Source organism: Daphnia magna, linkage group LG10 (assembly GCF_020631705.1).
Source record: "Daphnia magna isolate NIES linkage group LG10, ASM2063170v1.1, whole genome shotgun sequence".
NCBI classification, from domain to species: Eukaryota; Metazoa; Arthropoda; class Branchiopoda; order Diplostraca; family Daphniidae; genus Daphnia; species Daphnia magna.
In genome coordinates, this window is record NC_059191.1 from 4,108,182 (window position 1) to 4,131,009 (window position 22,828).

Consider the following 22,828-nt stretch of genomic DNA (forward strand, 5'->3'; position numbering starts at 1 on the left):
GAATTTGTTCCTGAGTATAATATCTGAAGTGACATATTTGGTTAGTAACAATGCAGCCTTTAAATTTTGCGAACCCCAGTTTAATTGGAATTACGTCATTTTGTGTCGATCTTTGGTTTTATAAATGTTAAGTTGGTCTCTTCGAATTTTTTAAAACTTGGTTTTTAATAAGATATTTCATGAAATAATAAATAAAAGCTGAACTAAGGCAAGTAATTGCTTAACAAGCAAAAAATAAATTACCTCAATAATGCAAACATCATTTGAATGATCTAGTTTATTTTTTGTTTTTTAAATGTTTTCCCTTCTTTCTAGATTTATCCCTGACCATTTGAGTCTGCCGCTTGAAAGCTTTGGTTTTCAGAAGCTTCTTATTCATTTGCCTATTCAAGTCCTTAGTTTTCTTCTTTTTGTCAAATAGTGTCTGACTAGTTTCTGGACCAGGCACTTCTAGTGAGACCTATACATGAGAATCATTTAAAATATGTTCCACCCAGAGTAACAGACTTATTTATATGAATATATTGTTTTATGCACAATAAAGCTTACCTCATTTTTTCCTAGAAAAAGATTCTCATTTCTAATTTGTGAATCCAATATGGGCTCAATTTTAACAGTATGTTCTGGGAGCTCATAAACATGAGCAACATCTTCAATTAGGTGTTCAATTTCAGGGATTCGCCTGTTGGAGGCGGATTTTTTTATATCTTCGCGTAGTTCAGTTTGAAGTCGTTTCCTTTCTGACTTAATTTCTTTTTTGAGGTTTTCATTAAATTTTTTTCGTCTTTCGGCTTTCCTTTTTCTAAATCCTGTAAGATACTCCCTATGCAAGGAACACACAAAAACAATATTTAAAAAATCAGAAAAAAAATACAAAGAAAAAACAAACAAAACACAAAAAAAAAAAAATGAAGAAAAAGGACTTACTTTCGGGCTTTTTCGTCGAATATTAAGTTCACTTTGGTTTGACGATTTTTTGGTTTGTAGTTTCCACCTTTTTGTTTAGTGAGTTTGTTGTTCACACCATTGTTTTTCAGATTTTTACACGCCATTTCGACACAAATCGACTCGGCGCTTGAACTAGAGATGTGCTAAGTCATGGACTACTGGGCCAGGATAAAATGCGGACGTGGACCGCGGACTGCGGACTGGAGAAACTGCGGACTTTCACCTGCGGCGGCATACGCAATACACTTTCACCGATTACACATTTTTGATGGTCTTAGACTTAGGAAAAGATTGGTTTGATACGGTTGGAAACATTGTTAAATCGCCAATTGATAAAGTCGTCAACTGCTAAGAGCTGTGCGCGTTTTAATTTTTATTCATTGGAATTGTTGCATGCATACATATTTTTTAAGGAAACAGTTATCGAACAACAGCCATGGAGAAACTGCGGACCGCTGTAAAAATTTTTGGGCCATTCCGCAGGTGGAAGTCCGCAGTTTCTCCAGTCCGCGTCCACATTTTATCCTGTCCCTGGACTACTCTGGGCAAGAATAAAGTGCGGACGTGGATCGCACACTGCGGACTGGACAAACTGCGGACTTTTACCTGCGGACTGGCCGAAATTTTTGACAGATTTTTCGCGTACTTTGGGGTAAAATGCAGACCGTTTCGTACATTTACCGATTGAAAGTGCGGAACGGACAGGGTAAACAGCGGACTCGTATTTACGGACTTCATATCCTTTAGATCGGTATAACGGTATTAAAATTATTAAACATTAAAATAACAAACACAAATTGCAATTATATGTTTCATTATAAATTCGAAAGTAAGGGGCAGTTTCTAGCACATGGTAGCTTATTAACTGGGAATCTGGAATTCCACAAACTTTGAGTTTTGACCATCATATCCCATATAGGGCTTTTCGATAGGGCTCGGTCCCGATCACGTTCTTATCGGGGACGCCGCTAAGCTTCCCCGATTAAAATGAATCGGGGAAGTTCGGTGCGGGGATTTTATTTTCGGTGCTGAAAGGTGCTATAATCGGTGCTGCACAGCAAGCACCGACAAGAAATGAGTCTGAAGTAATGGAAAAAAAATGTGACGCCATGTTTGACTAGTCAATGTTTCTCATTGGTCAATCAGGACCACGTAACTAGTGTGCGATTTGTTATTGTTTTCGTTCGATGGTGACTTACATTTCGGAGTTGTTTACAAATCGGGGCGTAAATAAAACTCGGGGGTCGGGGGACTAAAACTCGGGGAATGGACTCGGGGGTCGCCATTTCCCCCGAGCTTTAGTGTGTTAAAACGGGGTGACGGGTAAACAAAAAAAGACTAAAACTCGGTCAATGCACTAGAGGTTTTCGTCTGCTGTGTGTTTTTTTTTTTTTTTATTATTTATTTTGGGGGAAACGTGGTAAATTAAGAGAACTTATAATTATGATTATAATTATTACAGATGCGGAAGATCAGCGTTTTCCTCTTGAGTTTGCATTTGTTTGATTAAGAAGAGGAGCATGTTACGAATTTCTTGAAACAGAGCAGGAATATTGACTTATAAGAAGCCCTGATCTTTTGAAATTCAACGGTGTAAATATTCTGATAGGTTCGCTTACAGGTTACAGCCAGCTCGCGACGCCAGTTCCAGGGAGCGATTCAATCGTCGTAATATTTTGATGCAGGTTGGTGCCTTTCTTGCCATCACACGTTAATTAGCTACAATTGCGAATTGCGAATAAACAAAAAAAGACAACAAGGAAATAAAAAGAGGGGAAAAAAAGAAGACGATAAGAACAAGATAAAGGTGGATCAAACTATATAGCCATCGATTAAAAAATTGTGATGGTTAACAAGAAATCATTTCTACTGGCTCCTGTTACCGATCCCAATTAAGCGAATGATGACGAGTTTAATTAACCTGTAGGCCTATATGTCCCTTCCAGATTTCACGATTGCATAATTTCCTTTCAGTTTTGAAAATCCGCATCAGTGATCATTAGCAGAATTTCAAATCAATTTATTTATTTTTTTCAATACCTCTTATATTTAATTGCATTTCTAATATGATTAAGCTATAAGAAAATGTATAGCTTTTAAGGTAAAAAGACTCTTACTTTGATTTGCTGACTTTGTTTCTAGTGTGAAGGGCCTTGACATCTAAAATAAGTGTTGCATTTCAAAAAAGCACGATTTTTTAAATATATATCTACATCTACATCGACAGCGCAATCGCATCGACTACACGAAAGTGCAATTCACAGCAAGCACCTTGGTGAAAATGATTAATAACACTTATATAGTGAGACAAATGGATAGCCATCCTTGTCATTGTACCTGGCGGGCCGGAGAACAAAATGTTTCTTTATTTTATTCTATGATAATCAGCCATTTGCTTGAGCGTTTTTTTTTTTTTTAAGATCTAACAAAACAGACTTGCCAATCGATCAAACTTATTTTAGCGATCAATTTTTCATTTTTCATACGCCATCTGCGGTGATAAACGACATTAGTAAAACGAAAAATGTTAAACATTGGAGTTAAATTATGACATATTTAATTATCGTGTGGCGAATTTTTGGGCAATGTTTGATCGCATCAAATTTTATTTATCCGATCAAACTCATTTAATAGTTATCGATCGATTTTTGAGTTTTCCTTATTTCGATCCTCTGTAACAAAATTTGGTGTTTGTGACTTTTTTCAAATATAAACTAATAAAACAAAAATGTTGGACAAAGAAACAGGATCGGTTAAAAGAAACTCGGTCGATTTCTATATGTTACAGCCAACCTGTTTTATATATCCTTCAGCCAAGCGCTAAGGATAATTAAAAAATAAGTAATAAAAAAAAAACAAAAAAAACGTAGCAGACGAAAACCCCGAGTGCATTGCCCGAGTTTTACTCTTTTTTTGTTTACCCGTCACCCTGTTTGAACACACTTAAGCTTGGGGAAAATGGCGACCCCCGAGTCCATTCCCCGAGTTTAGTCCCCCGACCCCCGAGTTTTAGTTACGCCCTACGAATCGTGGGATTAATAGTTTGACACCTTTCGTTGTGTAATTGTTATTTGATTAACCTAAAAGCGATTTTCTACGAAAATGCCACCGAAAAATTCACGTGTACATGGTGTCGGGTTTGTCCAATGCGGGTAGAATCTATTGCAACGAAATATTTCGTTGGGGATTTTTTAAATTGTATATTTTTTAGGCAATATTATATTTTTTTTATGCATAGCCGAAAATTTGTTTTTAATGCGTCTAACGTCAGTACACAAAGCATTAGCATTGAATTTTACGACAGTGCAGATGAAAGTGCTGAAATGTAATCAACAAATGAAGCAAGTAGTCTTGCAGGTCAGTTCTCTTCTCAATTCCATTTATGTGAGGAGAAATAAAGTAATTTAACAAAAACTTGTCCACAGGCACATCTTCGTCAACACCATGTTCTCAGTCTACAGAATGAGCTGCAAGCTCATCTGTATCAAGAACGAGGAAAAGAAAATCCTGGACTTGGTTGCATTGCGATGAAATTAGCACAAGTAAAACATGCACGTGTAAATATTGCCCAGCTACTTTCATCATTAGTGGTACAGGCACATTGTCGAAACATATGCATACCAAACATTCAGATAAGATTGGTATAACAAATCTAACCACAGTGGATGGTGAAGGTATAGCTGTAAAGGCATTTAAGGAAAACATAAGCTGTTTTGCATTCTATTCAATATGGCTATTATAAATGAAATGTTCTTATTTTCAGTATGACGTTGCTGAAGCCCATAAGGCATTTTTGGAGTTTATTGTAAAAAATAGCCATGCATTTACTCTTGGGGAAGAGCCTTCATTTAGAAATTTTATTTCCAAATTACATACGAGTTTATCGAAGATATGCATAACAATATGAAATTAACATATGTGAAATTCATGTGAATTGGTATTATGTAACATTTTGTTATTGCCCTTGTTCAATTCATGCGTTTCGTGTTGTCACACGGCAATACAATTGTCATACAGAAAGAAATGAAATATAATCACATTTTAATTTTTGGAGTTACCTGATATATTAATGGTTTCCCGTTTTGACTTATTACAGGCTTTTAAGACAGGTTGATATAAGAAGAATAGTAACATTTTAGTAAAAAAGTATTCTGAATGAATATTTTGTATTACTAATTCAAGTTTAATTAGGTAGTGATGGTGTATTCTTCAAATTTTTATTCGAAGTTATGCAACACATCCAAAATCGTTGTCTTAAGTTTCCTAATCGGGGATCGTAATCGGGGCTCGTAAACGGGGAATACTTCTTATTGATAATCAGGGAAGGCACCGAGCACCGAAATCACCGCACCGAGTACCGATATGACTTCCCCGATTAAGATTATCCCCGCACAAGATCGACTAAAAAGCTCCCCGAATGGCGCGGGGCCGAGGGCTACTTTTCAATCTTTTTGTTACCCTTTCCAGATCGGGCAACGCAGCGATGGAACATTTTATCTGCTACGACCGGTTATTTTTCCATTAAAACTTGTGTTGCCAGGCAACACAAGTCAGTCACACACTGGTCGTAGCAGACTAAACGTTGTGTTGCCTAAGTCGATTATAGCTAATCGGAGCCGATCGCTAAGTTTCATTATTGATTGTCGAAATTTATTTTGTTCCAAAAAGGGACTTAATCGTGTTCAAATTTTGCTCTAGAACGTATTTTTTATTGAAGTCCATTATTTACTACAGAAAATATTAAAAAATAAAGGGTTAGTTATCTATTTGCCGGGATGGCTTAATTTCAAATTTATTAAAAAATAATGAAAAAAAAATCTATGTAAGACGAGAGTTTGTGAACCAAGCCATTGGAAATTAACTTAACCTAAAAAATAATAAAGCAAAGAAAATATATATTATTCGGCATTTAATAATATTCAACGTAAGCATACTTAGGACAGGATTTTAATTTTAAATAATGAAACCTACTTTAAACTTAATAAATAAGGCTGAAGTTTAAAACTAAAAAAATATTTAGCATAACTTGTTCAATAGCAATTTATACACACTTCTGGTTTAACCTAAAGTTTGACATTATCTCGACTTTTTAAAAATCCTGTTGGCGATTTGTTATCGAAAAAAACTGAAGAGTTTTACAACTATTCGATTGGCTTGTTCGAAAATGATAGTTAAGTCATATGTATATTGGCACAACGGAATAAGATTCGACTGTGGTGCGGAGGACCCGAGTTGGAATCCAGACACAGCCTAATGTTTTTTCAAGATTAGAGATCCAACACATGTTATATTTATAGTCAAATGAAAGCCCGTTTGGATATCCTTAGAATGTCCAACAGCGCTGTTTAGGGCGGTCAAAACCACTAAAAACTACATCTGTCAAACATCCAAATCGGATGTCGAGCTGTCCGGCGGATAAAAAAAAGGTAGACTAAACCTCCAACCTCGACATCTGTCGGACATCCGACAGACTTCCTTGTGTTATGTGGGTTCCTCTTCGGGTGCACTCGTGGTTTTACTCGAAGGAGCAAGATACGAGTTGCCGTCGATGCGGAAAGGAAAACGAGACCTGGTTTTACGTACTTAACCACTGTGAAGAAAGTCTCCAGCTCGCCAACAAGAGGCACAACACCATCCAAGAACTCTTAGAATCGCTGCTAGTCAAGCAAGGACACGTCGTCACTGTCAACAAAGCCATCTCTTGCGACATTTAAGATCGGGTGTTGAATTAAACTATCCGGTTCCCTGGTGATGGTTGAAGTCGTGGTCTACTTTGACCAACCAGGAAGTATGGAGAATGCCTACCAGCGGAAATATGATAAATATTCTTCGCTCGGTAGGATATTTCCCCTGGTTGTCGGGTCTCTTGGATCGTGGTATCCCAGGTACGACGAGATCCGATCGATTCTCGGAATTGACGGAAGATCTTAGAGTGCCTTCCGATACAATGCTCGAATAGCAGCGATCCAACAATCAATGAATATGGTGTGTGCCCATTATCACCAAGGAGCACCATACCCCGGAGCTGAGGTTCTCCCCCTCCCCGTAGAAAACCCATACCCAGTAGACTAGAAGTTTTTTTTCGAATTTATTTTATTTCTCTCACTTAAGTGTAATTTAAAATTTACACTCCCCAAAGATGTTAATTCCCCTTTTATTAAACTAGAAATCATTTCATTAAACTGGCCACTAGACCAGAGCTGCCGTTCGATCACGAAATTGCGATTGATGATCTTGATCTCGATCCTACAATTTGGGATCGAAGAATCCAAATCGATAGGGGTTTTTTATTTGATCGATCGATCGGCGAAATCGATCTTTTCCATCATTTTTTTAAAATTTTTATTTCCAGTGTGTTGCATCACACAGACGATAGTGAGGCATAAATGTATAATGACAGTTCAATTTCGTATACATAATTACACAGGTAACGTTGGTGGTGACAGCTTCTTGGATGGTTTTGACTGATTAGCCACCCAATCCCGACAGCATGCACCGTTCAGTTTTAAAAAAACAAGCATTTCGAAATTTGGATCCGAAAGACTACATCTTCTACTACTGAAAATTAAGCCGGCAGTGCTAAATAAGCGCTCACAAGCAGCTGATGGTGGTAAGGCTGTGTTTTACCCCCTGGGAAAATCAAATGAATATAATAAATGTTATATCAAATAAAACTGTGTATGAAAGTTCTTTACTGAAAGATCTTCTTTATCGTGGGAAAACGACTCAACAGGGTGATGTCACCATTTCCTAAACACGTGAATAATGCATAATGTCGTCTGAAAAAATCAAATCGTGTGGGGGAAAAGAACTATTTGTAAGAGCTTCGTGAACGACCCATAGATGGCGCCACAATCGGAAAGATCATCGATCAAGACCATTTCAGTCTCAATCTCGATCCAAATTTCGGGTTGAGATCAATGATCTCGATCTCGATCGCAAACAAGTGATGGATCCATCATCGATCTCGATCATTTCAATCGATCGCTGCAGCTCTGCACTAGACCACATGGGATGCACTTAAAGATTGGTTGCCAAAACCCGGGATTGAACAAAGAACCATTAGATCTTCAGTATAACGCTCTCCTAACTGAGATATTTCGGACCATTTTAAGTTTCAGTTATTCATTTGCGGGGGGAATTCTAAATAGGCAACCATAAGTAGAATGACAATCTTTCCTTTTACCGACTGAATTTACGGAGTCAGAATCGTCAACACAACCAATACTTCGTTCAGTAAAAGCATTCTGATTTCTCCTGCTACAAAAGAAAGAATCTTACATTGCCCTGTCGTAAAACAACTGCAACAACAACAACAAGAAAACTTCACCATCCACGGTAGGTGCTGCTAGTCAATACATACGTTGTGTCCTTTGTTAACGTGACGTTGCTTATCGGTCTGATAGTATGATTCTTGCTTAGTGTGCGAGAGGTCACGAGCACCCAATTCTCGGATTAGAATTTGACAGTTCAATTGGGGGTCTAAGATGGTGGGGATGTCGCTCAGATGGTAGAGCGCTTGTTTAGCATGCGAGAAGTACGGGGATTGATACTCTGCATATACAATAAATTTGTTTTATTATTTCAGAAAAGTAGAATTTGATAAATCCAACCTATATCCCTTGGGGATAACAGCAGAATAGCTCAATACCAACCAATTTTAGAACTTGGGTCGTATCAAGTAAGTAATCCAACAGCACAGATAACCTGATCTCATAAAAACTTTGTGTTACATGGTTTGGATTAGTTTGGCTTAGAAAAGGGTCTGAATCCAGTTCTCACTACTTCTACGTGTTGGCATGCATGGTGCTGCCTCACTTCAAATGGATGTGTTTAACGTTAAGGTCGGTAATCTTCTTTTTGGGGTTTGGTAAAGTGATCTGTGATTCGTTTATTAACGGGAAAGTTTGGAATTTTTATCTTTCACGTTGCGCTTCTTGGGAAGAATTCATATTCTAAATTTGGTGTCATTGGCGTTTTAAAACGATAGCTATATAGTTTTGGAAGAAACTTGAAGTTCAATTCTATACTTATTGCCATTATTTGCCTTTAGGTAGCCGTTTTATGTGTTCCTGACGCCATCGTTTTGTCGTGTGTTCATTGTTCAAACTCTGCATATTTTAAAGCCTGACTATGCTAAGCACAACGCTGCCTGAGTTTGTCTGCGTGAGTATTACCAAGATATCAGTAGGATCTAGCAGACAAAACTGATCCTAGTTAAGAATCTCAATTACTTGATACGATCTTGTAATCCTTTGCACATTTACTTGTAAGACCTCCACATTCTTCCGCACTCTTTTAATTGTCTCATTGTCAACTACAATACAATTGCACCCAAAATGTCTGTGAATTCATCCAGCCAAAAATCAAATAAATAGAGGACAGGAATCACCGTTCCCATACCGGGAATCGAACCCGAGCCTCCTGGGTGAAAGCAAGGTATCCTACCTTCGTCTGGTTCCTGGTGTGACGGTAGAAACTGCCGCCACCACAGCCGCCCTTTTCTTCTTCTTCTTCTTCTGATAAGATCAAGATAGTCGTAGTTCTTAAAAAATATAAATATACTACACTGATACCAAGAAGAAATTTATGTTTTATCTTTCTATTTGTTTTATTTTCTATTCTTTATCTGTATACTATTTGTTCATTTTATTTGTCATTTTTACCCCTATTAAAATCTATTCATTCTACTTCTTTATTGGATTTTTATTTTTTTTTATGTATTTAATTATTTTATTTTCAAATTTTAGTCTTTTAAGTATCTATTTGCTATTTAAATTTGATATTTTTACTATTTGAAATCCAAATTCTTTGGAGATTTAAAAATTGTATAAATTTTATTCTTTTTATTCCATTTTACATCGAAATAATATATTCTACATTCTTGTTTATCCAGTTTATATTTTATTTTTTAAAAATTCTATATATTTATATATTTAAATTTTTTTCTTCAGATTTTGTTTTTGTTTTTCATCTTTTATCAAATTTTAGTTTTCCAATTTTAGTTTATTTATTGATTTTAATTAATAAAAATTTCTGTTTTAATCTTCTATATGTAAGTAGACCCATGGTAGCAATGGCAGAGGAAGAAGCATCTACTAGAAATACTACTAGAGTGAGACTCCATGGGACAATAATTAAAATCCCAGTTCCTCTGCCAAACATTTTAAAATGTGGGGAGAAAACTTGTCAAGGTGAGCGGGGGAGCGGTCTCTGGTCAGGGGATCGCAACTGACAATTGGCGGAGACACACATGAAAGAAATACATTCTAGGATAAGGGTTCAGTACACCACCCAGTATATCTGCCTTGGCTGTAAAAAGGAATTTAATTCATTTATTTCAGCTGGCAGACATGCAAGACCTTGTACTGAGTCCCTTTCTTCCAGTATTCTCCGTCAATCCCTTGAACTAACCATTGCATCTGCAATGGATGGTTCGCAGGGGTGTACTAATCCCGCTCACTCTTCTCTCCCCACGTTTCCCCCTTCCAGAATAGAAGGGGCAAAATTTTTTTAAAAATACCCTGGGAAACCGACGAAGTGTCCTAGGTGTGAGTCTTTTACCTTGGCAACTAACACCAGAGCCATGGGTAGTATCCACAGACACCTAGAGACAGCCCACACACTCCGACTAGTTAAATACTGGGAATGGGGAGAATGTGGATTTGCTGGAGATGGCCCTACACTAAAAGGACATTACCAAAGGTTACACTCCAATCACAACCCATCACCCTCCATCCGATTTGCTTGGATATCCAGTATGGATGCCTACAACCGTGACTCTTCTGCTGCAGTGATCTCTCTAGAGGAGGTTGCTGCAACAGAAGATGAGCGTGATGAGTTATTCGTGGTAGAAATCCGAGCGATCGAGGAATCCCCTGGTTATGTCCTATCTCCAGCAAATTTTACCGCTAGTCCAATTTTAGATCTTAAGAGGGAGTTCGCCTCCTCTTTTAATACACAAAGTTTTAGTTGGCTTTATGAACTCCACCCACAAGAAAATATTAGCCCCACAATTTTATCATCAAACATTTAAGACCCTGCACCTAACCCCGAGTCCTTAACCTTTGTCCCCAGTCAGCAAAGCAATCGAGGACGTAGTTACAACAGCTCAGAAGAGCAGAGCCAAAGAAACGACGATTTTTTCAGTCTCTGGGTTCCTACCTTCTTGAGCTGTGAGACTCTACATGACCTAAACGACGTCCTCGAACGTTGCACAGCTGACTGGCTCCCTAAAGCACAAATTTTACAAGACCCTAGCCCTGAACAACCCCAAGGAAACTCTGACGAAAGAGAAAGAAACCAAAACCGACAGATGCAGAAGGCCCGACGACAGATCAAGCAAAAGGCGTACGAGGCGAGGAAGATTCAGCGGCTCTTCAACATTTACCCAAGAAGAGCCGTTCGAGAGGTGCTCGAAGACCGTTTTCCCTCCTACGATCGTACTGTACAAGCTGCGGAGGAATATCTCAAGAGGACTTACAACCGATTGAGACCATCTCTGCAGCAGTGCCAAAGTGCGAGGGAACTCTACGACACCTGCGACAGGTCCCAACCTTCAGAGGACCAGATGAACTTCCTTAATCGTGCGCCAACCCAACAAGAACTTGAAGCTAAGCTTTCCAGGGCTACCAACACATCACCAGGAGGTTGATGGTTTAGAATACCGTCATCTTAGAGGCATCGACCCCAACTGCATTCTGCTGGAAACAGTTTGTAAATTGGTTAGGAAACTAGGGATTCCTAATTGTTGGAAGACATCGGGAACTGTCCCCATTTTCTAGAAAGGGGACACTAGCGACTATTCCAACTTTAGACCAATATCCTTTCTTCCTACCATTTACAAACTGTTCCCGGGAGTGATCAACCAGAGAATAACGGAAGTGGCTTCAGACCTCGGCTGGTTATCTCCCGAGCAAAATGGTTTCCTCCCGGGGGTCCGTGGTATTCAGGAACAAACACAGCTCTTACAGACGGTTGTCGAGGAGACAAAAACCAAACGAAAGCACATGTCTATAGCATGGCTGGACATGTGCAATGCGTTTGGATCTGTGCCTCACTCCGTTCTGAATGAGCTGTTCACATCACTTCCAATACCAGAGGACCTCCGGCGCATCCTGGTGGACATATATGCGGGAAATCGAATCGATTTTGCCGTCTGGAAAGAATCCATCCGCATTTTCCCGACAGCAGGTGTTCGCCAGGGTGACGCTCTTAGTTCCCCTATTTTTAACCTGGCTTCCGAGCCCCTCGTCAGGGCCGGAAAGTCCAATATTAACCCCGGATTTTTATTATTTGGCTCGCTCGTTAAAACCACGGCATATGCTGACGACATTGCCGTGGTTACAAATTCTTCCTCCGAGCTCCAAAATATTTTAAACGTTTTTATCCTCACCGCAAACACCTTGGGGCTGCAATTAAATGCCGGGAAGTGTGCTTGCCTGGTCTTCGACAAAGGCAAGTTGTCTGACGCCCAGTGCCGAATTGGTGATCAATTAATTCGGTACTTGGGTCCAGACGACCAAGAAACATATCTTGGTACACCGATCGTCGGAAAATTGCGGTTCCGACCACCAAGTGACCTTATCCCTAACCTCGACAAGATTGCCGCCTTCCCACCTCGCGCCATGGCAAAAACTTGAAATCTTCCGTAGCCCCATTCTTCCATCCCTTTCCCATCACCTCGCTTCGGGTCGGGTCCTGAAAGACTGCCTTACCCAACTGGACACTGAGTGTAGGAAGTTCCTAGGCCTTATTTGCAACCTTCCCAATCACGCAACGGTCCCGTTTTTTTACGTGGACCGGCGGCCTAGGTGTTTGAGAAACATAATAGAATAATGTAGTTGAGTTAACAGAACATCAAGTATATATTTAACCGGCTCGATGTTTTACAATACTGTTATGTCAAGGGTTGTATTCTTCTTGAGACTGTTGAAACAAACTGAGATAGTTATCACAAGAGAGATAATCAGTAGAGAGGACTTCACGCTTAAGGTACCGTTGACAGCTAGACGGGATTGCCTATATCCAGGGACTTCTCTTGCTCTGGCTGACAACTACTAGGGCCAGCAGCCGACCCCATCTATGTTGATAGAATAGAACTTATTTGGTTTGACATAATATTTCCAATACTTGTCCTCAAATCTAAGAATCATAGAGATATAAAAAAAATGTTTTGTTTTCTTTGCTTACGAATTCAGTAACTCCTATTTGTGTCCACAGTTCTTCAAAGCGTGAACGAGGTAGTCCCTTTGTAAGACCGTCCGCAAGTTGATTCTTTGTTCCTACATAAACCACGTTGACAGATCCTCTTTGCGGTTGTTCTCTGACATATAGAAATTTAACTTCTATATGTTTAGTCCGTTGATGATTTTCAGGGGTTATGAACAAGACGAATCGCACCCTGGTTATCACAACGTATTTCAATTGGTTCTGAGAGATTGTGATCGAGATCTGTAAGAATTCGTTTTAACCACACCGCTTCTCTGGTTGCTTCATTCAGACTGACGAATTCTGCCTCGGTAGTTGACTGTGAGATGCTGCGTTGTTGTCTTGATGACCAGGCGATGGGTCCTCCGCACATAGTAAAGATATAGCCTGAGGTAGATTTCCGGCCATATAAATCTCCAGCAAAATCCGCATCCGCATAACCCAGTAGACTCTCAGATTGGCTAGCATCGAAACACAGACCATACTTGGCAGTTCCTTTTAAGTATGCCAGTAGGTGTTTTGCGGCAGTCAGATGTTCCTTTGTTGGATTTTCACTAAATCTAGCCAGTAGGGGAGACCGTTGCCACTTTGGACACTGTCCCATGTTAGACAGTGTCCTAAAAAATAGATAAAATGGTACAATTTTTTTTTTTACCGTGTGTTTGTATGTATTGTCCGCGCATGTTGTGAAAATTTTAATCCGTTGTGTCAATTAGTTCGCTGTTAATTTATAAAAAAAAAAACATGGCAAAAAATTTGCAAATTTGTTTTCTCTTTTTGCTTCATTTATTTCTATTCTTGTATATTTTTTTACTTTTCCATATTGTCAATAACTAGCTTATCTATTATAGAATAAAGTCTGAAAAGAAAAAAAATTTTACTTGCTTAACTTTTCTAGGAGCATCAGTTTTCCCAAATCTGTTTTTTGGGGGCCATATTGTACAGAAAACAGGGCTGAGTTTATACAACAAGTAGGCGTGTTGTGGGAGTGTCCAATTCGTAGCGCGAAAATTTGAGTTTGTCTTCGCGTTGAATACAATTTGAAAGAGGGGACGCGCTGAACAACTAAAGGATTACTTCGCGTTTGACTGATATTTGTTTATATTCATTTAATATAACAATTTTGTGTTTTTCACCGAAAATGTATTGACTTGAATATCTAATGCGGTATTATGTAACGCAAACAGTTTTCACATTTTCTTTTTTGATGAACTGAGAACGTTGAGCAACAAGAGGAACAGGTATCAACTAAATTATCAAATTTTCTTTGTTTTTTTCATTTACTTGAACCACATTTAGCAATATTGACGAACAGGATGGACCAATACTGTAAAAAAGTAACGGTTTTCTTACAATCATTAATCAATTTATCACATTTTCTTTGTTTTCTTCAATTTAAGAACATTTACGAATATTTATGAACATAAAGATAAGAAATGGAAGGCATTATAGATGGCTTGAACAGATTATGTGGGAGAGGCATATGAGAAGATTTGAAGACAGAACCATAAACTTTTACAAATCCGTAATTGTCCTTCGCTGAACAAGTCGGCCAGCTCTAGTTCTGTGTTGGTTGATGTTGATTGGCAGTACGTATTCCTCACCACTATCATTCGGAACGTTGTTTTCCTTTTCACGTGTTTCACTTTTCTTTCGTTTTCTGACTGATGCTGATGGCTTCATAATATTCCGAGGTAGCAACTTTTTCCTTTCTCTTTCTTCCTTTTTTTTTTCTTTTTCCTCCTTCCTTCTTTGGTATTATTCGATTTTGTCTTTTTCTGGAGTATCCGTTATGATTCTAGTACTCCCTAAACGATTGCTGGTTCTTTTCCGTGGAGCAAGTGGAGTCATTTGGCACACTTGGGTGAGCGGTCTAATCTTCTCCAGAGGAACATGTGGTGAATCGTCGGTTGCATTGGTTTCTGTAAAGGACCCTGGTAAAGAACCATCGACCTCTATGAATTAAAAAAATATAAGAATGAGTAAATTTTGAAATGTTATCATTTCTACATTCATCTTACCAAAACAATTGGTATGAATAGATGAGGTTCCATGTGTAGTAAGTGGTGTCGTTTGCGTCAGTTGATTGAGCGATCTTATATTCTCCAGAGTAAAATGTGATGAATTGGTTTGTGTAGAGGACCCTGGTAAAGAACAAACAACCTCTAAGAAGAAAAAAATAGCAATAATGAGTAAAGTATAAAATGTTTTCATTTTTACGATCATCTTACCAAAACCATTGTTATGAATAGATGAAGTTCCATGTGGAGCAGATGGTGTCATTCGGCACAATTGATTGAGCGGTATTACATTCTCCTGTGGAATTTGTGATGAATCATTTGTAGAATCATTAAGTGACGAGGACGTATCTGCTTCTGGAGCTTTTGCAAAAACATGAACGTGATAAATAATAACACCATAAAACTACAGAGTAAATAATTAGCTTTACCTGGCCTCTCCGTAACAAAGCATGGCAAATAACTCCACTCAGGGATTGCGAATCCATTAAAGGGAAAAATTCCACTTGCTTTAAATCCAGAAATAATATTTATTTGGGTGAAAGTTGATTGAAACGGCCCATTTGAAAGTTGTGCAATATTTCTAATTGCTATCCTTTCTCCAGGATGGGTATGAAGCCAGTCGTTCTGATTTTTTCCAAAAGATTTTTTAAATGGCCCAAATACACTTATGTCACACGGCTGTAATACGTAGGAACAGTGGGGCGGGAAAGTTAGTATGACGATATCATTTCCTTTTGCAAAAGATACCGCCTGGTAAACTAAGTGACTTGAATGGTTGTCTAACAAAAGCAACACTGGGTTTGTTGTGGATGATTTTACGTAGCCATGGAAATGCTGAAGAGCTTTGAAAAACTTTGGACCAGTCATCCATCCAGAATCGTGTGCGAGTCCAATGCATACTAGTGGTCCACTTTCATACATAGGGGGCAATACTTTTTTTCTAGGGAACCCGAAAACTGGTGGTACGGTAGTACCGGAAGCACTGATAAAAGCCAGCATGGTAACGTTTGTCCCCCTTTCAGCAGACACAGTTTGCTGAACCTGAAAAGCAAAATTAATAAACTTCTTATAATTCCACTTACAACATTTAATTAAAATTACCTGTCTAGTTCCTTTACATGCGATCACTTTGGGAGGCTGCACAACAGTTGGCGTGTTTGTTTCGTCTCCATTCCATATTTGATGAGGCTTGAACTTATGTTTTTAAATAAAAAGTCCAACTTGTCATAAAAATTTTCTACAACCGCCTTATTGAACCCAGCTGCTCTAGCTTGGCTAGTTTGTTCTGGCTTTCTTATAGGGTTGCGTTTAAGACAAAAAGAAAGCCAATCTTGTGAAGCTTTTTCATGCTTTGACCAATTCTGTGGCGTCGATATACGATTTGCAGTAGCAAATGAATAGGCAATAACACGTGTTTCGTTTGGCGAAAGGCCATGGTTAATCAGTGTACATTTCTTCAAGTATTCTGCCAATTCAGCTTCGTACTTTGCTGGGATAATTTGAGTTGAGTGTTCACTGCGTTTCACTGTTTTGGGGGGAAGTAGTCCACAGGAAGCAAATCTTTTACTGTAGTACGCTAAACTTGAATGACAAAGATTGAACTTCTCTGCGGCTTTTCTAATAGATGATTTGCCTGACAGAACCTCCCCAATTGCCATACGTAACAAGTCTTCAGATGGAGGGGGTTTGGTTCTTTTTCTGACATAATTTCTCGGCATCTAATAATGATAATAGACATGTAGTATTTTTTTAATTAATGGGAGATATAAACTGTTCGAATAACCTACTTTGAAACTTAAATTGTAACGAGGACAATCACTAAACTCCTCATCAAACATGGGTGGCATATTGCAAACAAAGAATTCTGCATTGGTTACGTCGAAATATCTTCCAGTTAATGAATCTGCAATCCAGAATGTGTAAGTATCTGAAACAATAAAGATTTTGGTAGCTCAATATCAAGCATTCAACTCACGTGGTAATATAAACCATCAATTTACATTCCTACTTCATGAAACAGAAGCTCCAATTACATAACAAAATAGACACTATTGTTATGCAAACTAAAAAAGAAAATACCGGTAGATACGTCGATTGTGACAAAGAAAATTTCACCATTAATCAAATTTAAACTTTGACTTTCAGTAGCTGAGGAAGCCATGACATCCGACACACAATCAATCAACGGGGGATCCATCTAGAATCGATTTCAAAGAACGATTAACAAATTATCGATATAATTTAGCTCCGCCTCCTCTTATACATTCACTATCAAAATCTTATACGATAAGAAAACATTTTTACTTCAAATGTTTTCTTTAATAAACTTTACCGAAAATTTTCATTAAATAAAAAGCTATCACCACAAATTTTCCCGAAATTTTAAAAAGGATACTTTTACATTTTTCGACCACATCTAAAGTGGGACACACCTCTGTCTAAATTCACCCCCGTACAGACCAAAACACCCAAAAAATTTTAATCCCTATAACTTCAACAAAAATCACTCTATGAATACAAAAAAAAAAAACAGGGAGTGGATAGATACAAGAACAATCATCTGTAAAAAAAAAAAAAATAGAATATCACTAAGGGTATGGGAGAAAATAGGAAAAAACCTGACCTGTACAAATTGGGAACGGTCTCCCCTACAGTGTAGTACACATGAGGTCATTTTGACAGAATCCCTAACTTTTAGTTAAAGAATTCCAGCAATTGTAAAAAATCGCCTCTTTGAGAAAGATTTGTGTCCACTAGAGTCATAGACCCCTGGTTGCTTTACTATGGCTATTTTCCCTCTCAGAAATGGGTACCCTTTTGCGGACATTACTATACGAAAAAACGTGGGTTTTGGGTCGGGGCGAAAGAGGGATTTTCCGCCCGGTGGGTGCGCCTCTTGCGGTTGTGTGGTTTCACTTCACACAGAAACTCATTTGTCAATAGATGGCAGTCCCACCGGGCGGAAAACGGGGGTGTCCACTTAGCAATATTCTCATCATTACACCTCACCATTACTAACAATCTACAACGGTATTTTGAGATGATGGTTAAAAACCCCATCTAGAAATCTATCGATATTAGGAAGAAGGTTCAAGTCTATTTTATGTCATGTCATCAATGTGAGTAGGAGTTTATATATAGAGTAACCGTCATTCACTTTGAACGCTTGTACGTTTTACCATAAGCACCCGTGATAAACGCGCCCGACTCAGACCCGCTTATTCTGGTCTAACATAAAAGCTATTTCTTATACATTTATATCGCTTAATAGCTAAGAAAATATTTATTTAGCGGTGTGGATGACAAATTTTTCTGATTGCTTGTTTTTCCGTCAAAGTAAAACCCAGCTATCTTTGATCATGGTGTTTCGTACATGTTAGCTTATGGTTAAAGGAGGTTTTTATTTCTTTAATTGTATACAAATGACTTGAACCATTTGCATGCCTTTTGTTGGCATTGATACGGATTTAATTCCTCTGTAGATGCTTGAAATCCCCTGGTACTAACTTATGATAGGAATTCCTTGAATTAATTTTTTTTCGATGCATGTGTAATATTAGCCGAATTAGCGCGGTGTCCTCCCTCTGGCTTACTCCCAGTACCATCCTCTGAAGGTTTGTTCAGCGCGCACTTGTAAGTAAAAAATAGAACAAATGTTCAAAAATTTTATTCTACGGACGTCCATCCAACAGCCAAGAAGATTTTTTATTATTTTTTTTTGATTGAAAAAATAAATTTGGTTTAAAACTAATGGGAACTATAATTTTCCACCACAACATGTTTGGCTTAGCACACGGAAGGGCTAGCTTTGTTTTGTTGGGATTTAAGACAATTTCTTGACTTTTTATAAAATTTTTGAAAATAAGAATTTAGGTTTTTCGATTTTACTTACATTTTTTTATATCGATGTGCTCGATAATTTGTATAAGCGATTCATAGTGTAACAAGAACAGCAAAACAAATAATAGATTGGAAATAATACAAGTCATGCAAGTTTTAAAAATTTTACTAAGCTGATAATTTTATAAGACAGCTGTTGGGCATCCCCAGAAACAAACATTTCACAAGTATTTCACAATATTTTGATTTAGGAACAAAATAAAGTTAAAATGAACTTGAATGGGATGGCAGAATAGTCAGAGAGTCCGAATACGACGTGGGAGACTGGGATTCGAATCCCGACACGGGAATGTTCTTTTCGTTAATAATGTCTTGCATGTCTTATAATGTCTCGCATTTGGAGACAAATGCAACCCAAATTAGCATGATTTTCAAGTAGAAATTCCACAAAGAATGGCGCATACCCGAGCGCCCCTACCTGCCGCATGTAGAACTATTTTTCTGACGGGAAAAAATAAGAAAATGACACATAGCCGGCCAAGGAAAAATTAATTACCAAAAATAGATTTAAGTTTAAGCACATTAAGTGAGACGAATGAGTAGATTACGCATTTTTACACATAAGAAGTCTAGTTAGCCTTTGATAGTCTTATATTTGGTTTATAAAAAAAAATAATAAAGAAGACACGTAGTGCTATAAGAAAGCACGGCGGAAAAATCCGCTTTTGGATAATTGTGCTCTGATATTCCGGCTAGCGGCTACAAGTAATTTAAAATATATATTTTTTAGATACCTTAGTTTATTATTAGGTCACACAATTATTTTCATGCACTTATGTGGATTTTTTACCCTTTTTTCCTCAATCGCGCTAAGCGCGTTCCGTCATTTGAACCCATGCTAAAATTGTCCGAAAACGCGAAGTGTTCGGATACTTTTGGCACCTACAGTATATCATACGAATATTTATCCCTGAGGGATTTAGTTTACTAAATTACCGAAGGTTTAGGGGCCTTTAACGCAGCTCAACTAAGAATACGCTCCTCCTCCAAATGGGGCCCCGAAACACTTTATTGGAATTTTTCCACCAATAGGAATGCAGGAAAGAGGAAAAACAGGTTTAACGATATTTTAAAGGTGAAATTCGTAGATTTGAAGTATGACAAAGGTAATAAATGGTAATGTACGTCCTTTTATTGTCCTAATTGTTAAACTATGTGACAACTAGCATGTTTATTTCGTATACAACAAAGTAAACAAGCGGCCTTGTTGGACTGTTTGGGGTGCTTCAACATTTGGAAAACAGATTGCGCCACTTTGTTTCTCGCTTGCATTTAACAACTAAACCTAAACTAACCCCAATCCCGAAGGCGCCCAAGGGGCTTTATTCTGTTTTTTTAAAATTTCAATCGCGGTAAAAAAATTGACAAATTTTATTCCGCTGAATTTGGTATTGTGCTCAAGAAATTAAAGTAAAAAAAATTGAATGACCCCAGAATGTAAGTATTTCACACTAATACAATTTTATGCTGTAACTTTAAGTTACAATTTAATTTTCTAAGGAGGTGGGTGGTCTGGGGTCACTTTGGAAAATATATTGGAGTAAAGTTGGAAAAAGAAAGATGAGCTTATGAAACGAAACGCCAACCGAAGCCCCTTATCGCCCTCCTTTGTTCAAATAGACTATAAACTCATCCCCGAACCTCTTTTAACTTAATGCCTCCATTAATTGACCTAGTTATTAGATTTTCTAAAAAATGTAACAAGTGGAGAGAAAAAGCTTGGACACGCCTGGTACATGACACATTGTGAGCAAAAGCGCCTTATTCAATTCTACTTTTCCGTATCGGAGACAACATAATAACAACGTCGTGTCCTCCTTTACACTTAAATCTTTTTACAAACTGAAAATAAATTATATTGTTATTAAAATTCCTGCCATTGCAAAGAATTTAGGGAAAAGGGCGATACATATGAATCATGGACTACCGATTTTTTTCGTTCCGTTCCCTCTATCTTGTTCTTATCTTAAATTGAACTTTATTCCGTGTGAGAAATTTTCTTATTTTTAAACCTATGTTTACCAAATTAGGTTGTTGTTATTATTAACTTAATCCATATGTTTATAATTTTTTATTTTTTGATTATCCCATCCTCCCTTAAATACCCTGTCCAACCTGGGACATGCATTTGCCCAAGTTCACCCAGGATTGAACAAAAACAGAAAAAAATTTAAAGTCCTGTAACTTTTTGATTTTTTTCTAGAAAAACAGTAATAAAATTTGAGCAGGTGGGAAAAGGGTAAATAATGTTTTATATAAAAAGGATTATTGCTGTAGGTGGATAGGAGATAAAAGGTTAAATCCTGGAATTTTATATTTATTATATGTTTATATTTATTAACCAGAAAAGATGGGTCTGGCCTTCCTTACACAGCACCTTTGGTATGGCATTTTTGGCAATGAAAAATGTAAACAAACTGATACCAAATATTGTTGTGAAATACTATATTCACTAAACAATCGATGAGTTCAGAAAAGATTTCACACTTGTATTCTCCCGGTTATATTCAACAAACCTCGTTTACAGCACGACTTATAGAAAAACACAACCATCCCACGTGATTTCATACACGGCTCTCTTTCCCGCCTAGCCCTTGGCACCTCGGGCTTGAACAATCAGTGCTATCTATCACTCATGTTTAAAAAATTCGGACTTTCCTGACCAAAAAAAAAAAAAAAAAAAAACTTTTCTTTCCAACTGACTTAACATACATAACGGAGACAAGGAAAATTAAAAAATAACCCAAAGTAATAAAAAACCAATGCAGAATGCATGAACCAAAACCAACACCTGAAAAACAAACAATTGTAGCACGTATAGGGCTTGTGACAAAGAAGGCGATTTTCGAGCAATAATATATCCAAAATATTAGACGCAACTGTAACAAAGGCCTACAAATACGTTTAATTATGATACCCACATTCTTATTATATTATGTTTACTCTCCCTTGGCATAAAATTATGTCTACATTTTACTCTCTCGCATTTACACTTCTTTTAAATATTATTCGAATATTGTAATCCACATGGTAACCGTTTGTCAAAGACATCTTAGCGTTGACCCAATTGAACACCTTCTGTCTGACTCACACGTGCGACGAACATCACGCCACTAAACAAACATCCATGATTGGTCACACGCACGACGCATATCACGGCATTAAATAAACATCCGTTTGATTGGTCGAACGCGCGACGCCAATCAAGCCATTAAACAAACACCTTCTGATTGGCTGCATGCGCGACATAGCGACGCGTCAACAGCATCACGCCACTTTGACGAGATGCAAGGTTTCATGGTGAACCCACAAATCTAAGAAAGATCAGACAACTGGCAACTCGCTAAACGTTCAATTGCCTTCAACAACATTGGTTAGACGCCTAACTTGCCTTAGTGTTTTCTCTTACAAGTGTTTCTCCGCCTACCTGTTTCCGTAAGTGCCTATCTGAGCTGTATTTCAAATCGTCTCACTTTCGTCTTTAAACTCGCCCGTATCGCTCGCGCTACTACGGTAAGATCAATTTATGTTGTCCCCATTTATACTTTTGTTTCTCTTTAGTTCTCATATTGTTATACGTGTAGTCTCCCACATATTTTATGGCCTAGACTAGTAATACACTATCGTCATTGCGGGTAAACGCCTCCGTGCTCCGTGTTGATATACATTTGTCTTAATCCATAAAGTCATTCACCCGAGAGGGAGGATGCTTTACATAATGATGGCAGCGCTTTTTGGAAATCAACCAC

The 22,828-nt window shown here is 37.9% G+C and overlaps 2 protein-coding genes across 2 annotated transcripts; both read right to left on the minus strand.

The window, feature by feature from the left end:
* Positions 1-259: 259 nt before the first annotated feature.
* LOC116932925 (nucleolar protein 12) lies at positions 260-1,113 on the minus strand. The gene is made up of 3 exons (XM_032940843.2): positions 928-1,113; positions 550-823; positions 260-460 (listed from the first exon to the last, which is right to left on the minus strand). Exons 1-3 carry the CDS (start codon positions 1,050-1,052, stop codon positions 278-280), a joined length of 582 nt encoding a protein of 193 aa, XP_032796734.1. The 5' UTR covers positions 1,053-1,113; the 3' UTR covers positions 260-277.
* Positions 1,114-14,389: 13,276 nt separating this feature from the next.
* Positions 14,390-17,441, minus strand: LOC116932523. Its single transcript, XM_045180040.1, has 8 exons — positions 17,259-17,441; positions 16,967-17,106; positions 16,424-16,897; positions 16,281-16,373; positions 15,608-16,220; positions 15,390-15,539; positions 15,180-15,323; positions 14,390-15,113 (listed from the first exon to the last, which is right to left on the minus strand). Exons 1-8 carry the CDS (start codon positions 17,374-17,376, stop codon positions 14,917-14,919), a joined length of 1,929 nt encoding a protein of 642 aa, XP_045035975.1. The 5' UTR covers positions 17,377-17,441; the 3' UTR covers positions 14,390-14,916.
* Positions 17,442-22,828: the final 5,387 nt, after the last annotated feature.

Bases quoted from the DNA above. Each gene is read 5' to 3' on its own strand.
- LOC116932925 (XM_032940843.2), bottom strand. From the start codon at position 1,052: ATGGCGTGTAAAAATCTGAAAAACAATGGTGTGAACAACAAACTCACT. The intron at 824-927 runs GTAAGTCCTTTT...TTCCTTGCATAG, and splicing joins TTCGACGAAAAAGCCCGAAA to GGAGTATCTTACAGGATTTA. The intron at 461-549 runs GTAAGCTTTATT...TCTCATGTATAG, and splicing joins TTTTTCTAGGAAAAAATGAG to GTCTCACTAGAAGTGCCTGG.
- LOC116932523 (XM_045180040.1), bottom strand. From the start codon at position 17,376: ATGGATCCCCCGTTGATTGATTGTGTGTCGGATGTCATGGCTTCCTCA. The intron at 16,374-16,423 runs GTTGTAGAAAAT...TAAAAACATAAG, and splicing joins CAGCTGGGTTCAATAAGGCG to TTCAAGCCTCATCAAATATG. The intron at 15,540-15,607 runs GTAAAGCTAATT...TTTTTGCAAAAG, and splicing joins CTTTGTTACGGAGAGGCCAG to CTCCAGAAGCAGATACGTCC.